This window comes from Notolepis coatsorum (assembly GCF_963971535.1).
Source record: "Notolepis coatsorum genome assembly, chromosome: 11".
In the NCBI taxonomy this organism is placed as follows: Eukaryota; Metazoa; Chordata; class Actinopteri; order Aulopiformes; family Paralepididae; genus Notolepis; species Notolepis coatsorum.
This window is the reverse complement of record NC_140175.1, coordinates 63,606,208-63,625,365: the sequence shown is the minus strand read 5'-3', so window position 1 is coordinate 63,625,365 and position 19,158 is coordinate 63,606,208. Positions and strand designations below refer to the sequence as shown.

The window sequence follows — 19,158 nt, the reverse complement described above, 5'->3', positions numbered from 1 at the left end:
CCGCGTTGACCCAGACTTTGCTCCCGAACATTCCTCTACCCCTGCCGGCTTACAACCGGAGGGAACCCCCCAGTGTCTCCAGCTGACTACGAGTGTGCCTTATGTAATTACTATGCTACAGGTGGCGTTAGTTATACCCATCTTACTATTCTCATGGACTTACGCTCTTGACTTACTTTAAGTGTTCTTCGCCTTACAAGCGCAAGTATAATTCTCAATCTGTAACCTACCGTTGCTGCTCTAATAATAATAAATACCTCTAACTAGAACTTTATGTGTCATTGCCGTATTCTTGTGTGGGTGTTCACCAGATATATCTATGTACTGTATGGCCAGTAATTAAAGTACATAACTAAGTAGTGGTTTAATAATACCATACTCTCAATACAGTCAGGGAATTGTACCCCTCAGTTACACAGTGTTTAACGGTGAACACAATGGAGGTGTTTGTTTCAAAATGCCACCACGGGAAGTGAATTTGTTTGGCACCAAAAGGCCCAAAAATACCTTTTTAGCCAAAGACTAACCGCATTTGACTATAATTGCAAGATTAGAGTAGAGACCCGAAATGTGTCAAACTTTGTCCAATGTGTTCCAACAAATGAAAGACAAAAAAAAATGTCATCAAATTTTACTCCCCATTGAGTGTTCTTTCCTTTCACACAAAATGTGGGCAGTGTGAATGGGGCTTAAGTGAGTGAATGAATTGAATGAATGAATTAATGAATGAAGTTTCAAGTGCATTTGTAACATCCCCATCCTTTTACAGTATAGAGGAATTTAATTCTCGTTTCTTGGCTCAACTAAATAATGTCACACCTGTCTGCTGTAACAGTAACAAGATGTAACAATAAAAAAGAAATTAGAGTGAGAAAAATAAAGTAGTAAACAATTAACAAGGCTGGCTAGGATAATTAGCTTGCACGGCACTATTTTATAGTTTACGTGCCGAGTAGGTGTGTGGCGTGAATTCTGAGGCCACGGTTATAGTAGTGTGGGGTATACGGTGGACGTCGTTGCAATGTATTGGGGCGGAACGGAGTATTTTAGGGTCATATTTAGTACATTGTCATGGGATACACCGCTTGCTCTGGCTAACTGCTAACGTGCGCGGACTGATGACGAGTCGACATCAACTCGAGACATTCGCAGCAGCAAAACAAGTCTATTAATAGCCCGTCCATCGGCGCCGGGCATAAGAAGTTAATTAAACTTGACAGACATTATATCGACGATAATTATCGATATCGAGTTATATGAAAATAATTTTATAATTTTATCGCGATAACGTTTTTGGCCATATCGCCCAGCCCTACTCAAGCATGTGCACAAGGACACAGGGGTGACGTAGAAACCAACCTGGCAAGATATACTGCTACCCTGATGGAACGGTTTGTGACACAAAAAAACGAATTCCAAAAAACCTATCTGAAAACACAGCGGCCAAGAAATGCATCATTCATGTAATAATAATAATAACTTTATTTGTATAGCACTTTTCATACAGAGGTTGCAGTTTAAAGTGCTTCACAACAGTAAAAAATACAGGCATAAGCGAGCATAAAAAAGATAGACAGGTAGCAAGGTATGGTAAATCACAGTGTTTCACATTAGGATCTAGCATCCCAATAGGCTCTCTGTTTACAGTTCTCAGTAATACAAATAATAAAAATAGTTTAAAATGATTCAGTTTAAAAATAGTCAAAAAATTATAAAATAGAACGGACATACAACAGGGTATTTAACATACAACAGAGCAGTGCATCAGTAAGAAGTAAAAAGTGTAATAAAATAGTTCTTAAAATTACAGTGCATACAGTAGGAGGTAGTGAGATAAAATTAGCATAGAAGCGACACATGAATTTGATAGGCAGTGTATAAAAGTAGGCAGGGTAAGAATAGTGCAGGTAAGAACAATTTGTGTCAGGATATCTTTGATGTTTTATTGAAATGCCTGAGCAAAGAGATCTTTTGAAGTATTTTGAAGATGTCTAGCGAGTTGGCTTCCCTGATGTTTTGGGGTAGTTTGTTCCACAGTTTTGGGGCATAGTTGATAAAGGCTGCATTACCAATCCTCTTTTGACCGTTTCTGGGAGCCTCTATTCCAGGGTGTTCCTTCCCAGAGACAGTCGCATTTCTCTCCTCTCCCCAGGCTCCTCAAGGCCGTTCCTACCGCCGCCTCTACTGCTCCATGGAGCCCGACGCTGCTATGCTCTGCTTCGTGCCGGTTGCCGGACTATACTCAAATCAACTCTAAATGGATCTAATCAGTGGATTGCATATTTTCTTCAAGAAGCAGAATAAGGCTAACCCTCTCTGCCTATTGGGACATCATAATCGGACTACCAACTTGAAGACGGTCATTTTTGGATTATCGAAGCTTTTGGACTGCAATAAGAAGATTTTGGATCCGTTTACCGCGCACAGGACCTACCAAAATGAACTGATTAAGACACTTGGACACTTAGACTAATAATGCATTCAGTCATTTGGACGGAGTTGTTAAAACTCACTCCACTCAAATCAATAGAGTTATATTTCACTCTATTCAAATCAAATTTAAAGTGACGTGGCTGGGATAAATGTGCCAGTCAGTCAGCCAAAACAAATTCCTGGACCAAGGTCGAAACAGGGAGCTGCTGGAGTCGAAGGCCCTCTAGGAGATAAGAGTGGCAAGCGGATTCCCCACCCCCAGCCCCCTCCCCCCCACCTACGTGTATGGACCAGCGCCTCATGATGGCAGCTAACTCGTATGCGTGCTGGAGGGGGAGCCAAGGCTGTCTCGTCAACCCCCAACCCCCAGCCCCCCTACCCCCCCCCCCCCCCCGGGTGCTCCACGCCAAACATGGCAGCGGTAATACGCATACTTCTGTCTCAAAGAGTCCTGCATGTATAACAAATGCGCATGTTGGTGAATTTATGACTGTGTGCCATTATTACCATCAATGTAATAATTGTGGAATATTACTATAATGAGCTGTATGTTAAATCTCGTTGTGACAACTGTAACAATTACAATAAAGATCTATTCTAGTAGTCCAGCAACCACATAGCGGGCTCAGCCGCGACACGGCCGACCCGGGTTCGACTCCCGAACCAGTCGTTATTTGCCGAATGTCTTCCCCCCACTCTGTCTCCCATTCCTCATCCGTCTCTCTCTACTGGACTGCCCAGTAGCAATAAAGCGATAAAACGCCAAAAAATAAATCTTTAAAAAAAAAAATATTATAGCTATGGATCTAATAACAACGTCGATTGTCAGTGAGTTTCTTCCGGTCAACATGCAAAAAACAGAGCTGCGATCGCGGGGAAAAAATTATCGGATCAATGCAAGATTGATAATATATAGTCCTTACTAGTGTGTTGTCACGATACTGGAATTTCGAACTTCGATACGATACCTTGAAAAGTATCGATATTCGATACCCATTTTCGATACCACGGGGGAAAAGGTTCAATCTTAAAATGTAAAAAAAAAAATATATATATATATATATATATATATATTTCTTTTTTTTAATAAATTTTGCTTTTGTTGCTGGTTGATTCTCCTCAGGTCTGGTACTATAAGAGAAGATAAATATAACACTTTTAAAACCCTTTGTTTATCTTTAGATCAAACATTTAAAAATAACTAAATGATATAATCTTAGAAATTAAGTAAACTGTAATCCGTGTTGCATGTACCTGACAAACTGTTTGTATTACAGTCATATGCCAACTTAACTGAATGCACGTGTGTGTGTGTGGACTACTGTACTATTACAGGTATTGAAATAAACAATGCAACTTCCTTATACAAATTTTGTTTTTATGAATAATTAAATATCGATATTGCGGGAAATGAGTATTGAAACCGTTTTAAATATTCAGAATCGATATGTTGATCGATTTGACAACACTAGTCCTTACCTTGTCTATGATTTACTGCAAAAAGAATCCAATTATCTGATCGCCATCGTATGTCCAACATTATCCACCAAAGAAAATGAACGGGGACTCTCGTCGTCGATGCCATCCCTATAAGCGCTTGTCTTGCTGGAGTGTTTAGACCCCGCCTGCACGCTGCAGCTCAGCCAGGAAAACAAACCACATCGTTTCAAATGGAGTGCAATAGCGGCCGCAACGGTGGCAGTATCGGACCGTTGCGGTCTCAGACAGAGTGCCACACAGTCCTACAGCATAGCAGGATGAATTATGAATGGAAATAGCTAATAAAAGAAATAACGATCCAATAACGAGTTTACTCGTTGGCAGAATTCGATTGGCGGGCTATAACGAGTTAACTCGTTTTTGGCGGCCATTGTGTTAATGTAGATCATGTGACACTAACGTGACTAAATAATGAATGCAATGTAGACACAAAATATAGTTTACAAAATAAAAACTTGCCAAAATCTCTTAATTTTAAGACTAGACAAAATTATAACTCCTGACATATTATTAGTGCATCATTTCAGTTTCATGTGTGCAGCGCAAGCACTTTGATTAATTTCCTCATTCGCGTTATACGTTCTTAGCCAGCATTCTAGATAGCAGTAACTGCACACGGCATGGGTTTAATGGAACAATGGCGGGGCAACAGGGTATCGTGGTCTTATGTGCAGTGGGCTTGGCAGAATGTATGGTTGAAAGTGAAAGATGAAGAGGAGACTAGTTTGAAACTAACTGCTACATTAGCTAATAGCTAGCTGTCAAATCATCTCCAATTCATTTCCGCATTCCCTTTACTTCTCACGCTGCACACTAATGCAGGAAACAATCCCACCGCTGCCACCAATGTAACCGAGGAACTTTCAAAACTATAGTAAAATAAAATCACTGGATAATTTATATCTGATAATCAACATAACGGTTTTCTTCCTCTTTCCACTCCACAACAACGGACACGTCACAGGCGTGCCTAATAACGTCAGCATCAATAATAACATGGAACACATTAAATAGCTTACATAAGTTTAACCAGCTAGCACCAACATTAGCTTGTTTTTGTTTAGAAAAAGCTCACGCCAATTTATGAGGCTGTAACTGCGTGGCGAGACTAAAAAATAGATAAAGGTGACTAAATATGATGAAAACGAAAAAGAGCATTTGACACCTGACTAAGACTAAAACTAAAAATAGCTGACGGAATTAACACTGATCCCCAGCCCTACCCCACTAAGCAGGATAGCTCCACCCACAGCTCCCCCTCACCAAGAACAGAAGCAGACACTACAGTAACCCATACAAACGATGAGATGTCAGCTCCCCCTCACCAAGAACAGAAGCCACACCAAACCACCCCTCAACAGTCGAGAGCATGAAACTATCAGACCATGTACCATCTATACCCGCTGGCCCCCTCAGAACAGTCACCCCCTTGCCACCAAAAGCTCTAAGCCACAGCCCCCCCCCGTCTTTCTTCCCTTGTCACTCTCCTCCTGCCCACTCCCTCCCTCTTGCCAGGTCATCACCAAAGTACCAGGCTCCCCCTCCCTCCTCTCTGTTGTCTTCCACCTCCACCTGGTAATTTTCCCCTCCATCCCACTAAATCAGTTGAGTGAACAGTCACTCTCCCTTTCATTGCCAAAGCGCGGCCAGACCCCCCCCCCCCCCCCCCCCAAGCCCCTTCCGCCATGCCCACCACCAAAGGACTCATTACAACTTTGCCAAAAACATAAGTGAAACTTAACCCAGATGAGATGTAAACATGAACTTAACCCAGGTGGGATATAAACAAATAATAAATCTAATAAATCTGGTGATTCCCATCCCTAATAGACGCGTATGAAGAAAGCTTGAAACAAACCATAAAATCCACCAGACGAATGCTACAGTGTTGGCAGACTGGACAGTCCATCTGCAATTAATTAGTGTTACGAGTGTGTGTGAGATCATATCCAACAGAGTAATTTTTCATTAGCGGCCCTGTGATTCTGTTAGGAAAATCATCCATTGACATACAGTGAAATGGAAGGGACTAGTCTGACAGGAGGAGAGCGTGTGGAACCGACATGAGGCTCAGTTGAGCAGAAAGCAGACCCAGATCTGCCATCACGTCACAAAGAGAGTGGTGCATTGTGTGTTCCATGTCATTGTGTATACTATATCATTGTGTGTATTATATCATTGTGTGTACTACTGTACTACTGTATATCATACCTCGGTCTGTGTAGGTCTCAGTACAGTATCAAACAGAAGCTAATAAGCCTACTACCCTCAGTACCTACACAGACAGAAGCTTCTAAGCCTACTACCCTCAGTACCTACCTACACAATCAGACAGAAGCCACTAACCCTACTACCCTCAGTACCTACACAATCAGACAGAAGCTACTAACCCTACTACCCTCAGTACCTACACAATCAGACAGAAGCTACTAAACCTACTACCCTCAGTACCTACACAATCAGACAGAAGCTACTAAACCTACTACCCTCAGTACCTACACAATCAGACAGAAGCTACTAACCCTACTACCCTCAGTACCTACACAATCAGACAGAAGCTACTAACCTAATAATAATAATAATAATTCATTTAATTTATATAGCGCTTCTCAATAACCCGAAGTCGCTGACAGTAGTCGGGAGCAGGGGTACAAACAAAGAAACAAAAGCAAAGAAACAAAAACAACAAAGAAACAAAAACAAAAGGAACATGAGACCATGGGGGGAACAGGGGAGACAGCCTGATAGCACAAAAAAGGACTGGAGACAGATAGGACTGGAGACCGATATCAATCAGGTTGGAGGGGAGGGGGGGGTTTAGGGGTGGGGGGGGGTTGAAGGCAAGGGAGAACAGGTGGGTTTTGAGGAGAGCTTTGAAGGTGGAGAGTGTAGGGGAGTCTCTGATGGACTGGGGGAGGGAGTTCCAGAGTCGGGGTGCAGTGCGAGAGAAGGCCCGATCTACGAAGTTTTTAAGCTTGGATGTCGGGACAGTGAGGGAGGCAGTGGAGGAGGACCGGAGGGAACGGGTGGGGCGGTAGGGGAGAAGGAGATCAGTCAGGTAGGGGCGGGCCAGGCTGTGGAGGGCTTTGAAGGTGAGGAGTAGTGTTTTAAAGTTAATGCGGTGTTTGATCGGGAGCCAGTGGAGGGAGTGGAGGACAGGAGTGATGTGTTCGCGGGACCGGGTGTTAGTGAGGAGGCGGGTGGCTGAATTTTGGACCATTTGCAGTTTATGGAGGGAGCGGGAGGTGATACCAGTGAGGAGGGAGTTGCAGTAGTCCAGGCGGGAGGAGATGAAGGCGTGAATGAGGGATTCAGCAGCAGGGGGGGGGGGGGGGGGAGAGGCAGTGACGGATTTTTGCGATGTTGCGGAGGTGAAAGTAGGATATTTTTACGATGGAGCGGACGTGGGGGTCAAATGAGAGGGTGGGGTCAAGGAGGACACCAAGGTTGCGGACTAGGGGGGAGGGGGTGATGGTGGAGTCGTTGATGGTGAGTGTGATGGGTCCGGATCTGGTGAGGGTGGTTTTGGTGCCAATGATGAGGAGTTCAGTCTTGTCACTGTTCAGTTTGAGGAAGTTGTGAGTCATCCAAGTTTGGAGTTCGGTGATGCATGATTCGATGTGACTGAGGGGTGGGCTGTGGGGGGATTGGGTACTGATGTAGATTTGGGTGTCGTCAGCGTAACAGTGGAAGTTGAGGTGGTATTTACGGATGATGTGACCAAGGGGGAGAATGTAGCAGATGAAGAGCAGGGGGCCAAGGACTGAGCCTTGGGGGACCCCCTGTGTGACTGGGGAGGGGGAGGAGGTGTGGCCGGAGAGGGAGATGAATTGGTGTCGGTCAGTGAGGTAGGAGGAAAACCAGTCAAGTGCTGTGCCCTCAACACCCAGTTGGTGCAGCCTTTGGAGGAGGATGGAGTGACACACTGTGTCAAAGGCTGCACTGAGATCGAGTAGGATCAGGATGTTGAGGGCACCGGAGTCAGCGGAGATGAGGAGGTCGTTGATGACCTTAACCAGTGCAGTTTCGGTGCTGTGAGCGGGACGGAAGCCAGACTGAAGGGGTTCATAGAGGGTGTTGGACTGGAGATGGGAGTGGAGTTGGGAGGCAGCAATACGTTCCAGTGTTTTTGAGAAAAAAGGAAGATTGGATATGGGGCGGTAGTTGGAGAGGCTGGATGGGTCAAGAGTGGGTTTTTTACCTACTACTAACCTACTACCCTCAGTACCTACACAATCAGACAGAAGCTACTAACCCTACTACTCAGTTTTTTTTTTATCTATTGTTCAGTAGGTGCACCCAGTAGGTCAGAAATCAGCTCCCACTGTTCAGTAGGTTCACCCAGTAGGTCAAAAATAAGCTCCCACTGTGCAGTAGGGAAGTCAAGTTTTTGTTCTGCCTCATGTCATTTTTTAAATTTAAATCACACATTGCATGTTATTAGTGTCAACCTTCTCCTTACATACAAAGCCCTAAATGGACAGGGTCCTAGCTACATCGCCAACACAATAAATTACAGGCCAGCAAGAATGCTGCGATCATCAGCTGCTGGACTACTAGAGGCTCCCAGAAACAGTCAAAAGAGGATCAGTGATGCATCCTTTATCAACTACGGCCCAAAACTATGGAACAAACTACCCAAAAACATAAGGGAAGCCAACTCGCTAGATATCTTCAAAAGACAGCTTTAAACCCATCTTTTTGCTCAGGCATTAAAATGAAACATCAGGGAGACTTGATATCTTGACACAAATTGTATTTTACCTGCACTATTCTTATTCTGCCTACTTTTATGTACTTCCTGTCAAATTCATGAGTCAGTTCTATGTTAATCTTATCTCACTACCTCTTATGCACTGTAATTTAGAATTGACCACCATTCCCGCTGCCCTGCTCCGTTCTATAAAGCAAATTAGAACTGAACTTTGTAAATAAACTCAGTGTCAAGAGCGAAGCACTGCTCTGTTCTTTGAATTATGAGTGATGCACTGCTATGTTGTAAATTATTTTATTGAACTATTTTATCGCACTACAGTACTGCGTAATTTTACTGTCTATTCTATTTTACAAACTTATTTTATTGCACTTTTTTACTCATCTATTCTATATACTTTTTTATTACTGCCTACTTATTTTTTTTCTATTTTTTTCTCCCATCCTAATTTTGTCTCGCCAATTCTCCCTTCAATTCTCCCCTCCCCTGTCTCGAACGTTGCTAGACTATGCCTCCCAAGCCTTGCATCACGTGTCCCCTCCAGGTGAAAAGATGCAACAGCTGCCTCCTCGTGTACCAAACAATTCTATATTTCTCATATATCAACACATAGCAACTTTTGTTTTGCACATAGTCTCTTGAATAAAACTTGAAAAAGATCAGTTTAACACTTTGAATGCCCAGCAGGGGGCGCACATTAGTGCTTGAATGCCCACATCCACTTCAATGTTAGCATTAATATCGCCTAATCTATGTTTTAAATTATGGCTATGTGTCTAATCTGCCCGTCGCATTATCAATGACCTATTTCCAGTCAACATTGTCGAAGCAGATTGTTTTTTTATCGGTTCATTTCCGTTTCATAGCATTTAGAAAACCCCTCGTTTTCACGAAAAAAAAGAGGATTCCATGATAATCGCCCCGTACTGTAATATTCTAGAACGTTGTCATTTGTCGGCCTATTTATGAATCGTTTTCAAATAAACGCTAGATTATCGATAGTATGTGTACGTGTGCACGCTAGTGCCGCGCGCTGAAAATCGATTCTCTCAGTTCCTGATCGCTCTTAGTCAAACAGCCATATCACAAAAAAAATAAAAAGCTTATATCTCCGTGAAAACGGATCCGATTATCCTAATACTGGTAAAATAGATTCCTTACCCGAGATCAGATGGTATCCAAATGGATTATTCCAATTCCTGATCGCCATTTCGAAAATCGATCCTTTTATTGATCCACCGCGTATACTGTAAAAACACATAATCCCCGCTGCTCTGAGGGTCCAGCATGAAGCTGATCGACCCCGGTTACATGAGTGAGAAGTAAAATGTGGAGTCCGGGTCTTTTTTTCTCATGCCTTTTCATTGAGTCCAATCCAAAAGGGTGAATTACCATCTGGGAGACGATAGGGGGCGCTTTTTTCACATCTGAGTGCCTGGAGTGGCTGATTTACCAACGGTAGACTCGGTTGATGAAATATGAATTCAGATCGCTAATAAAAAAATAAAAGCTCGGGTTGGGCATCTAAAGTGTTAAGGTAGATTTAGAACAGATACAAAATATGCTATTCATTTGTGATTAATCACGATTAACTATGGACAATCATGCGATTAATCAGATTAAATATTTTAATAGATTGACAGCCTTAATATCAACACATAGCAACTTTTGTTTTGCACATAGTCTCTTCAAACATGGGAGGACAAAATGGGCATTCTAAACATCTGTGAAATCACTATAAACAAACATTCTAACGACCGGATGTCCTCAAACACATCTACAATACTGTAAGACCGGCTCAGTTATACCGATTTACAAAAGATTCTTTCATCTCTTCTACAACACTTGTGTTTTTGAAACAATGCCTCAGATTGAACTAAAACACTGGGAAGATAAATGGCTCTTCATCTTTACGTAGATGTTCATCACCTCGGCTGATGCCACAGGCAATTTGTACACAGAACAGAGCAGGAGTCAAGAGCGATCTGTTATTAAGAGATACTTCAGCCGTCTTATTAATAATGATGGTGTAAAGCTACAGGTACAGTATGCAACGTTGGTACACCAGAGTTGCCCTTCCTGAAGCCTAGTAAGCATAATATATCTTGGCCTGAAGCCTAGTGAGATTAATATCTCCCTTGGCCTGAAGCCTAGTAAGATTAATATCTCCCTTGGCCTGAAGCCTAATATCTCCCTTGGCCTAAAGACTAGTAAGCCCAATATCTCCATTGGCCTGAAGCCTAGTGAAGCCTCTTGGCCAAAGTAGATTCCTCTTTGGCTGATCAGTAGATGTTTGGTTTCACATGTGGGTGACTGGTGTTTGAATCCAGGTAATAATAATAATAATAATACAAAATTGGATTTCTATAGCACTGTTCTAGAACTCAAAGTTGCTCTAAACTAATGGTTCCCAAAGTGTGGGGCGTGAACCCCTAGTGGGGAGCAGAGGTACTGCAGACGGGGCACGGAGGGAAAAAAAGCCTACTAAAACTGATAAAAGCCAATGTCAACAAAAATGTATCGACTGTCATGCGTTAATCCTTATACAGAGCACATTCAGAAGCCTACATACGTTTTTCAAAAGGTGTTACTGTCCATTGTATGTTTGTGTTTCAGGCTAGCTAGCTAACTATTGTCCAATCGAATGAGTGAATGGGAATCGAAGAGAGTGAGACCTAACGTTACGTTAGCCTGCATGAGAGGAATCAAACAAATGTTGAAGTTTCTGATAATGGCTAAAAGACAAGTGGCGGAGCCCACAAGTACTCCAGCTACAACTTTTGAGAGTGGCAATCTCAAAACAACGACCCTGCTTTGAGAAGGGAAAGCAAGCACACACAAGTCACTGAATGTAGGCTAGAAAGTGATTTATTTGCAACCTGCAGTAGTTAATAGGCCTAATTTTTATTAATATAATATTTAAGTTACTATTATTTTAATTTAATGAAATCTACTACTCAGAAGTACTGCAATTATTATTTGATTGTAAAGAAATCTACTAGCCTACTCAGGGAAGTACTGCAGGTTAATTATTATTATTTGAATGAAAATAAATCTCCTACTAGTAGCCTACTGTAGGCCTACAACTACATTTTTAATTAGGCCTAATTATTTCACAGTGGCACAGGATCAGTTGGATGCTTTTGTTCATTTTCAAATAAAACAAATTGTGTCTTTGTGTCTTGTAGTGTTAATCTTGTCCTCGTAGTAGAGGAAATGGCATGTTTGTAGCCAGAAATGTATTCTAGCCTACATCTAGGTGGGGACCAGGTTAGGTGGGGCTCGCAAATATTTCCAACTACCCAAGTGGGGCCTGATTGAAAAAGGTTTGGGAAACCACTGCTTTAAACTAAGGGGCAGGGATAGTGAGACAAACAACAGACGAGCAAAACACAAACAGATGAGAGCGGATGGATGGGGTTAGTGGAGAAGAGATGGGGCTCGAGGCAGTGTTCAGAACATTTTAGAAACTCAAGTCTCTAATGTGGGGGAGAGACTTCCAGAGCCTGGGAGCTGCCCTGGAGAAGACTCTGGTAGGTAGGTTACAGTAGTCGGTTATAGACAGACGGCTACTCACGACAGACTTCCACACTCTCGTCTGAACCGTCCTCGCAGTCCGGTTCTCCATCACAGTGCCACCTCTTAGGAATACACTGACCATTACGACAGACGAAATCCACCTCTGCACAGGTCTTCCTCACTAGAGAGAGAGAGAGAGAGAGAGAGATTGTTAGTGTGGCACGGGGTCACAAGGGTAGAATAAAGTGTTTCTGATATTTGCTTTGATCATTGTTCAACAGTGATGTGGGCAGGTGGGCGTAAACAGACACACACACACGAAGACACAAGCTGTCTGGACTCACACTCCTAGAACATGCTGGTACATGTGTACACCCACACAGAATGTTATGCTTACTTACTGTATTGGAACAGACTGGGTTCACATTCTAACATGCATGCATGTTTTCATTCCATTGACCTACATTCATTCCCTAACCTCTTACCCCAACCCCAAATTAAACCCCAGAACGATGTCCCCAATTGCTTGCCCTCCTAGTCACCACAAAGATAAGAAAACAAGGACACACGCACACAATCTATTGTCAGTCTTCAGGCCTTCCTTTAGTCTGACCAGTGACCAGAATTCAAAATGACAGGGGAGAAATGGGCAGACCTTCTGGAAACCACAACAGTACACTTAAAACTCTCAAAATCAAAAGGTTACTAGGGCGGCTAGGTAGCGCAGTGGGCAAGGCGCTCGCCACCAACGCAGGAGATGCTGGGTTCGAGCCCAGCTCTCGGCGTTGCTACCAGCTTGGCTGGTCGTTCATACTAATACAATTGGCAGTATTAGGGGGTGGGAAGCTGGTGGGTGGGGATTGGACGTTGTGGACAGCGACTCCTACAGGTCGGTTGGTGCGCCTGCCCTGCGCAGTAGAATCAGGAAGCGACGGTGGCGGCGTGTCCCTCCCACGCAGACCCTTGCCGCTGAGAGATCGCGCTGTGCAGGTGAAAAAATGCGACGACTGCCTCCTCGAGTACCCGAGGGGACACATGATGCAAGGCTTCGTCCACATTGCAGCCGGCTTGTGGGAGGCATGGCCTAACAACGTTCGAGACAGGGGAGGGTAGAATTGGACAATACAAAATTGGGGAAGGAAAAAAAAATAGAAAAATGGGGAGAAAAAGTAGATAAAGAAAAATAATCAAAAAGGTTACTCCTAAATAGGGCTGGGCGATATGGCCAAAAATGATATCGCGATAACGATAACAATATCCTATCACTCGATATTCAATATTATCGATATAAAAAGTATAGAAAGTATAAAAAAAATAATGAATTATCGTTATCGTTATATCGCCCAGCCCTACTCCTAAATCACATGACTGTAATGCTGTTACTGCCAAAAAATCCAATCAGTTACTCCGAAATGATATGACTAATGCCGTTACATCCAATCGGTTACCAAATCCTGATCCCTTCTTAGTCTGGTATTGGTCGACCAAAGCTTTGTTAACACATTCACGGCCAGGGGTCGCCGTTTACCTTCTGTATAGAACGCCAGCGCTGTAAGTCAATGGGGCGCTTTGTTCACTTGCGAGTGCTTAAAATATATCTTATATCATAGCTATGGGTCTAATAACACTGTTGATTGTCAGTGAGTTGCTTCCAGTCAACATGCACAAAACAGATCGTTTTTTCATCCGTACATTTCCGTTTTGAATGAGTATGGTTTGTGATTCTTAGTAATCCCAGGAAAAGACGCGATAGCGTTTTAGTGAAATCCACTTATCAGGTTGTCATTTTTCGCCTGATTATCTAATCAACGCTAGATTATCGTTATTATCCTTCCTCATGCAAGAATGAAATGGGCCCTGGAGCGCAGCGTTATTCATCCCAACGTTGCCTAGATATTGGAAAAATAAATTAAAAGCATCTATTATTAGGCTACTAATGTGTTTGTTTGACACTTTACATCCAACAGAGACACCGACTATGTAGTCATGCTTTCACTTCCTCGGTTAGACTTTAGCATTGCATTAATGTAGAACCGGATCAGGGTTTCCGTTTGAAAAAATTGTTGCCGGTGTCCGTGTCCTGCAAGATTTCAATCTCCCGGACAAATGGGAGAAATTTCGGTCAGAGTTTATTGAGCTTAAAAACAATTGATAGGCAGGCTATATAAATAATGACATCCTCAAGGCATGTAGATTTATAATATTTTAACTTAAAACTAGGCTACTTTTGCATATACAGTCATTATATTCCAAATAAAATAAGTCCCGAGACTCCGTGCTGCTGCCGACTTGAAATCAAATAGGTGTCTGTGGGCAGTCGGCCCGACATTAAACAGCAGTCTGTTATAATCAAATTTTTATGAGCGAATTCCATTATATTGGACATTTGTATTAATTATATCAAGCGAAGAACTGAGAAATTTGGCAGAGAGAGACGGCAACATTATCGTGGGGTTCACTGGAATCTCTCCCGCCTCCCAACAAATAAACTAATCCCAATAGTATGCAACTGCAGAGCCGCAGAGCCAGCAGCACTTTCAGGTCCGGTCTGGGGACCGCTCAGCAGCGCCACCCACCCAATGGCTGAATTGGAGTATTGCACTGTGCGGGCACAACTGTGAGCTCTGCGGCTCTGCAGTTGCATGCTTCTCGCTAATCCAGCATCAAGCTCAGCAAACCACAGGTCGCGCTGCAGCAGCTGCCTAACTCAAATGAATTTCGACATCGCTTCACCAATAGTGGTTATCAGAACACTACACACATATCATAATGTTCACAGCAAACTGTAGTTGATCACCAGGTATGTTTTATTAACGTAGGTTGAATAATTCATATAAGAAAAACGATAGGGAAATCCCTTACCTTTCTCCACTGGTTAAAAATGCCAGGAACTGAAATTGAAACTTGCTGTGCGCGTGATATGATAGGAACACACATTGTTGTCATTATTAGACCTGCTTGGTGAAGCAACAATGAAACAATTTTAATACAATTCAAATTGTGCTTAGAGGGAATTATTTTCACAGGACATTATGACGGAGATATTTAAATATGTCGACTTCAACAGATTTCCCCTGTAAAAAACTGTAATTACCGGACAACGGAAACCCTGAACCGGATAATTAAATATTTGGCACTTCTGTCATCATGTGGTCATAAATCTGCTCCAGAGCCCCATGTCAGGCCTCCTTGTAGACAGCAGTCACCGGGCCAAACGACTTCCCTCAAGGAAACCCAACTTAGTCAGACATACCATCTGTGCCATCCTGCTGCTGGTCAGGAGGTTCCCGGTCAGTCTCTCCATGTTTCAATTGTTCCCTCTCACCACCCCAATCAAAATAAGAGATGTTCTCCACAGATTTCATCTTACTAATTGGGTCCAGATGCTCAATTCGATGACCATTCTCTGGTCAACATGTTTGCTCATTGATTTGACATCTATTGGACCTTTTAATTATTTATTTTTATAAATACAACCACTCCCCTCCCAAAAATCCCAGGCTTTTTTTCTAGAGAGCTGATGGCAATCTTGAAAAATCATGAAAAATTTACTTTTGAACCAGAGCACCTACAATCATGTATGTAGACTTTTTTTTTTTACGTCGACCACAAGGATTCCGATTGACATCATTTCAACCCAGAAATCCAAGATGGCCACCATCCAAGAGAGTGAAAACGTAACGTTTGAATGGGAAGGTAAGATAAGATATTTTTCAGTACTGTGGGGTCATTTGGTTGTTCCTCGAATCAGGACAAAAGGATATCGAATATTAGACACAGGACAATGAGTTCAAACATCATGTATGGTATTTATTGAATACTCAGAAAGCATAATTACATGAATTATCGGGTGGTCCATGGATCACACAAGCTTGTTGACAGCAATGCAGTGTATAGCAGAGTCGCCAAGGAGCTCTCTTCCTCTATTCTAAAATGGTCTGATATACTGTCTCACCTAGGGTGCCTTCGCTGGCTGACCAATCAAGTGTGAGACACCTGTGTCCTTTCCCATATGATCCAGCTCGGTTATGTAACAAGAAAATGCACAGGCATCCCCCCCGGCCAGCCAGCCACCTTTCTGGAGATAAAGGGGCCCCTGTAACCTTGGCCTAAAAGCCTCTCACTGTCAAAGGAAACCACAGTGTTCTCAAATGTCCATGATACTGATTGTACTGTAATCCTATTTATCAATGACTTTTAACTTAAGCAATGTTCCTAATTAACGAATATATTTATATATGTTATAAGCCTAAAGTCTGACGTTAATTTCCGACAGTACGTCTATAAAAGACACCTTCATTTTACTTTTTAAACTATATTTGATCATTCATTCTGGTAGATCATGCCATTACCTTTCAAATTATGTATAATACACCAAGGTTAAAACAAATATAACTTGGTTGGTACACTGATTTTGAAGGCATTTTAGTCTGGGAGGGGGCCATGGTGTTGAACCTGGTTTTGCTGGGTAAAAGTTTTTCGCTGCCAATTCTTGTTGCTTTGGGGAACCTCTTCATAATACAGAAGGGGCCTGGTGGCATTGCTTGAGCATTTTCAGATGTTAACCCTTTAATGCCCAAAGCACCAAAAGCCCAAAAATTTGCATCGTTTAGATTTCATGCTAAATACTCAAATCAAATGCATGAAATTTGCGTTTCATGTAAATTGACGACAATAATTCAGATTCACATTATGACATCATTTTGATACAAATACAAGATGGCTGCCATCCAGTAGAGTGGAAACATAACTTTCGAATGTAAATCTGGGTGTTGGAGTTTGCCATTTTTATAGCATGTAAGGAAGGAGATTAACAATGGTAAACTATGACAGTAATTAATCTATGCCTACCAAAAGATTTAGTAATGGCAATTCACAGCAAAGATGTTAATGTAAATTTTTTCCCCCTGTACTTCTATGTTCAATGATTTTAAGTAGCCAAATGTTACACTATAAAGATTAACTGGATAGGGGGCGGCTGGGTGGCGCAGCGGTCTAAGCGCTCGACACCAACGCGTGAGACACCGGTATTGAATCCGGCTGTCGGCGTTGCCTCCGGCTTGGGCCGGCCGTCATACTGACTCAATTGGCAGAGTCAGTGGGAGGGGAGTCGATGGGTGGTAATCTGGTCGTTGTAAAACAGCGACTCCTACAGGTCGGTCAGGGCGCCTGCACAGCAAGGACAGGAGATGTCGAGGGTAGTGTGAGCCTCCCACACGTTATACCTCGCCAATGAGAGGCCGCGCTGGCAGGTGAAAAGAAGTGGCTGGCTGACTCCACATGTATCGGAGGGGACATGCGATAGATTCTTCAACCCTCCCTACGACCGACCAGTGGGGGGAACATGCGAGCAACGATCAAGACAGGGGAGGGGGGAATTGGCACGACTAAATTGGGATGGGAGAAACAGAAAAAAGGAGAAAGTGGATAAATAAAAAAAAATTATTAACTGGATAGTTGATTATGATAAATATTTCACTTCATTAGTTGAGGGGCGACAGTGGCTCGGGAGGTAGAGCAGTCGTCTGGTAATCCGGAGGTTCCCAGTTTGATTCCCGCTCTTACCGGGCAGCGTGTCAAAGTGTCCTTGAGCAAGACACTTAACCCCCAATTGCTCCTGATGAGCAGTTTGGCACCTTGTATGGTTGTCTCCGCCGTCGGTGTGTGAATGTGTGGGTAAAATATGAGGAACAAATTGTAAAGCGCTTTGGATAAAAGCGCTATATAAATGCAGCCATTTACCATTTATTCAGCTACTGTATAAGCCCTTCTCTGTGTGTGTGTGTGTGTGTGTACATTTGCTATAGGCTACTCTTTTTGACATGGATTAAGCTAATTATCTTTAACAATCCTGATGCAGAAAAAGTCTATTTTATTCAAAAGATCTATATAATCGGTTTTATAATCTTGAAAGCCGTGAAATCTCCTTGCACAATAATAAGACCATCACAATCTCATATCATGACATCCCTAGGAGCAGTCACACACCACAATTAAATTCCTCAACCTGTGGAAAACACTGAACAGGGTGATGAAGAATAATACATGTTCCGAGTCTAGAAATGCTGACTCAGTGACACAAGGGTATTGGGCAAGGATACTATTTATAGGAAAAGATACGTTTTGTCCGTTTGATGGGGAAGTTGGTGACTTCGGGATTCATCGGAATCAGAATGCTCCGATTCAGACAGACATCACATACATATTCTGTATCTGCTGTTCCAACTCCAAATATTGAATTCAATAAAGCATCAACAAAGAGTTGGAACAGCAGATACAGAATCTGCTGTTTTCCAAAGATGCCAAATGTCTACAAATGGAAAACAAATGATTTCATAAACATTTTAGACATTTGGCATCTTTGTAAAATGCGTTATCTTCACTAGAATTGGAAATAAAAGTTCAATGAGTTTGAACAAAGCTTGGCTGTGCAATCTGTGCTAGTAATGATTGACCCAATGGTGGGCCAGTAAGGAAGAAGTTTTAAAATACAGGTAAAATGGGTTTCAAGTCAACATCAACATCTTTGCTGTGAATTGCCATTATTTAATCTTTTGGTAGGCACTCTGTAGATTTGTAACTATCAAAGCTATAGTTTTCCATTGTTAATCTCCTTCATTACATACTGTAAAATGGCAAACTCCAATATTTTTTTTTTTTAGTTTTCACTTGCATCTTGGATTTCTGTCAACATTGTCGTAACATGAAAATGATCCTGAACTTCAACTTCCATGAAAAGCAAGTTTCGTGCATTTTATTTGAGTATTTTGCATGAAATCTCCTGTATTTTGAAGAGGTTCCCCCAATAAACAAGAATCAGCAAAAGGTTATATCCATTTTAACCTTGGTGTATTATACATAATTTGAAAGGTAATGGCATGATCGACCAGAATGAATGATCAATAGTTTAAAAAAAAAGTGGTACAAAAAAGTATCTTCATACATGATTCTAGGTGCTCCGGTTCAAAAGTTAATTAAAGATGGCCACCAGT

At 42.3% G+C, this 19,158-nt stretch overlaps 1 protein-coding gene across 2 annotated transcripts in view; it reads right to left on the bottom strand.

The window, feature by feature from the left end:
• Positions 1-19,158, bottom strand: part of vldlr (very low density lipoprotein receptor) — a 159,848-nt gene that overhangs the window by 101,340 nt on the left and 39,350 nt on the right. For both annotated transcript variants that reach the window (XM_084324036.1, XM_084324035.1), the window contains exon 3: positions 12,225-12,347. In XM_084324036.1, coding sequence (XP_084180162.1) covers positions 12,225-12,347 — 123 coding nt within the window. The remainder of the gene's footprint in view (positions 1-12,224; positions 12,348-19,158) is intronic.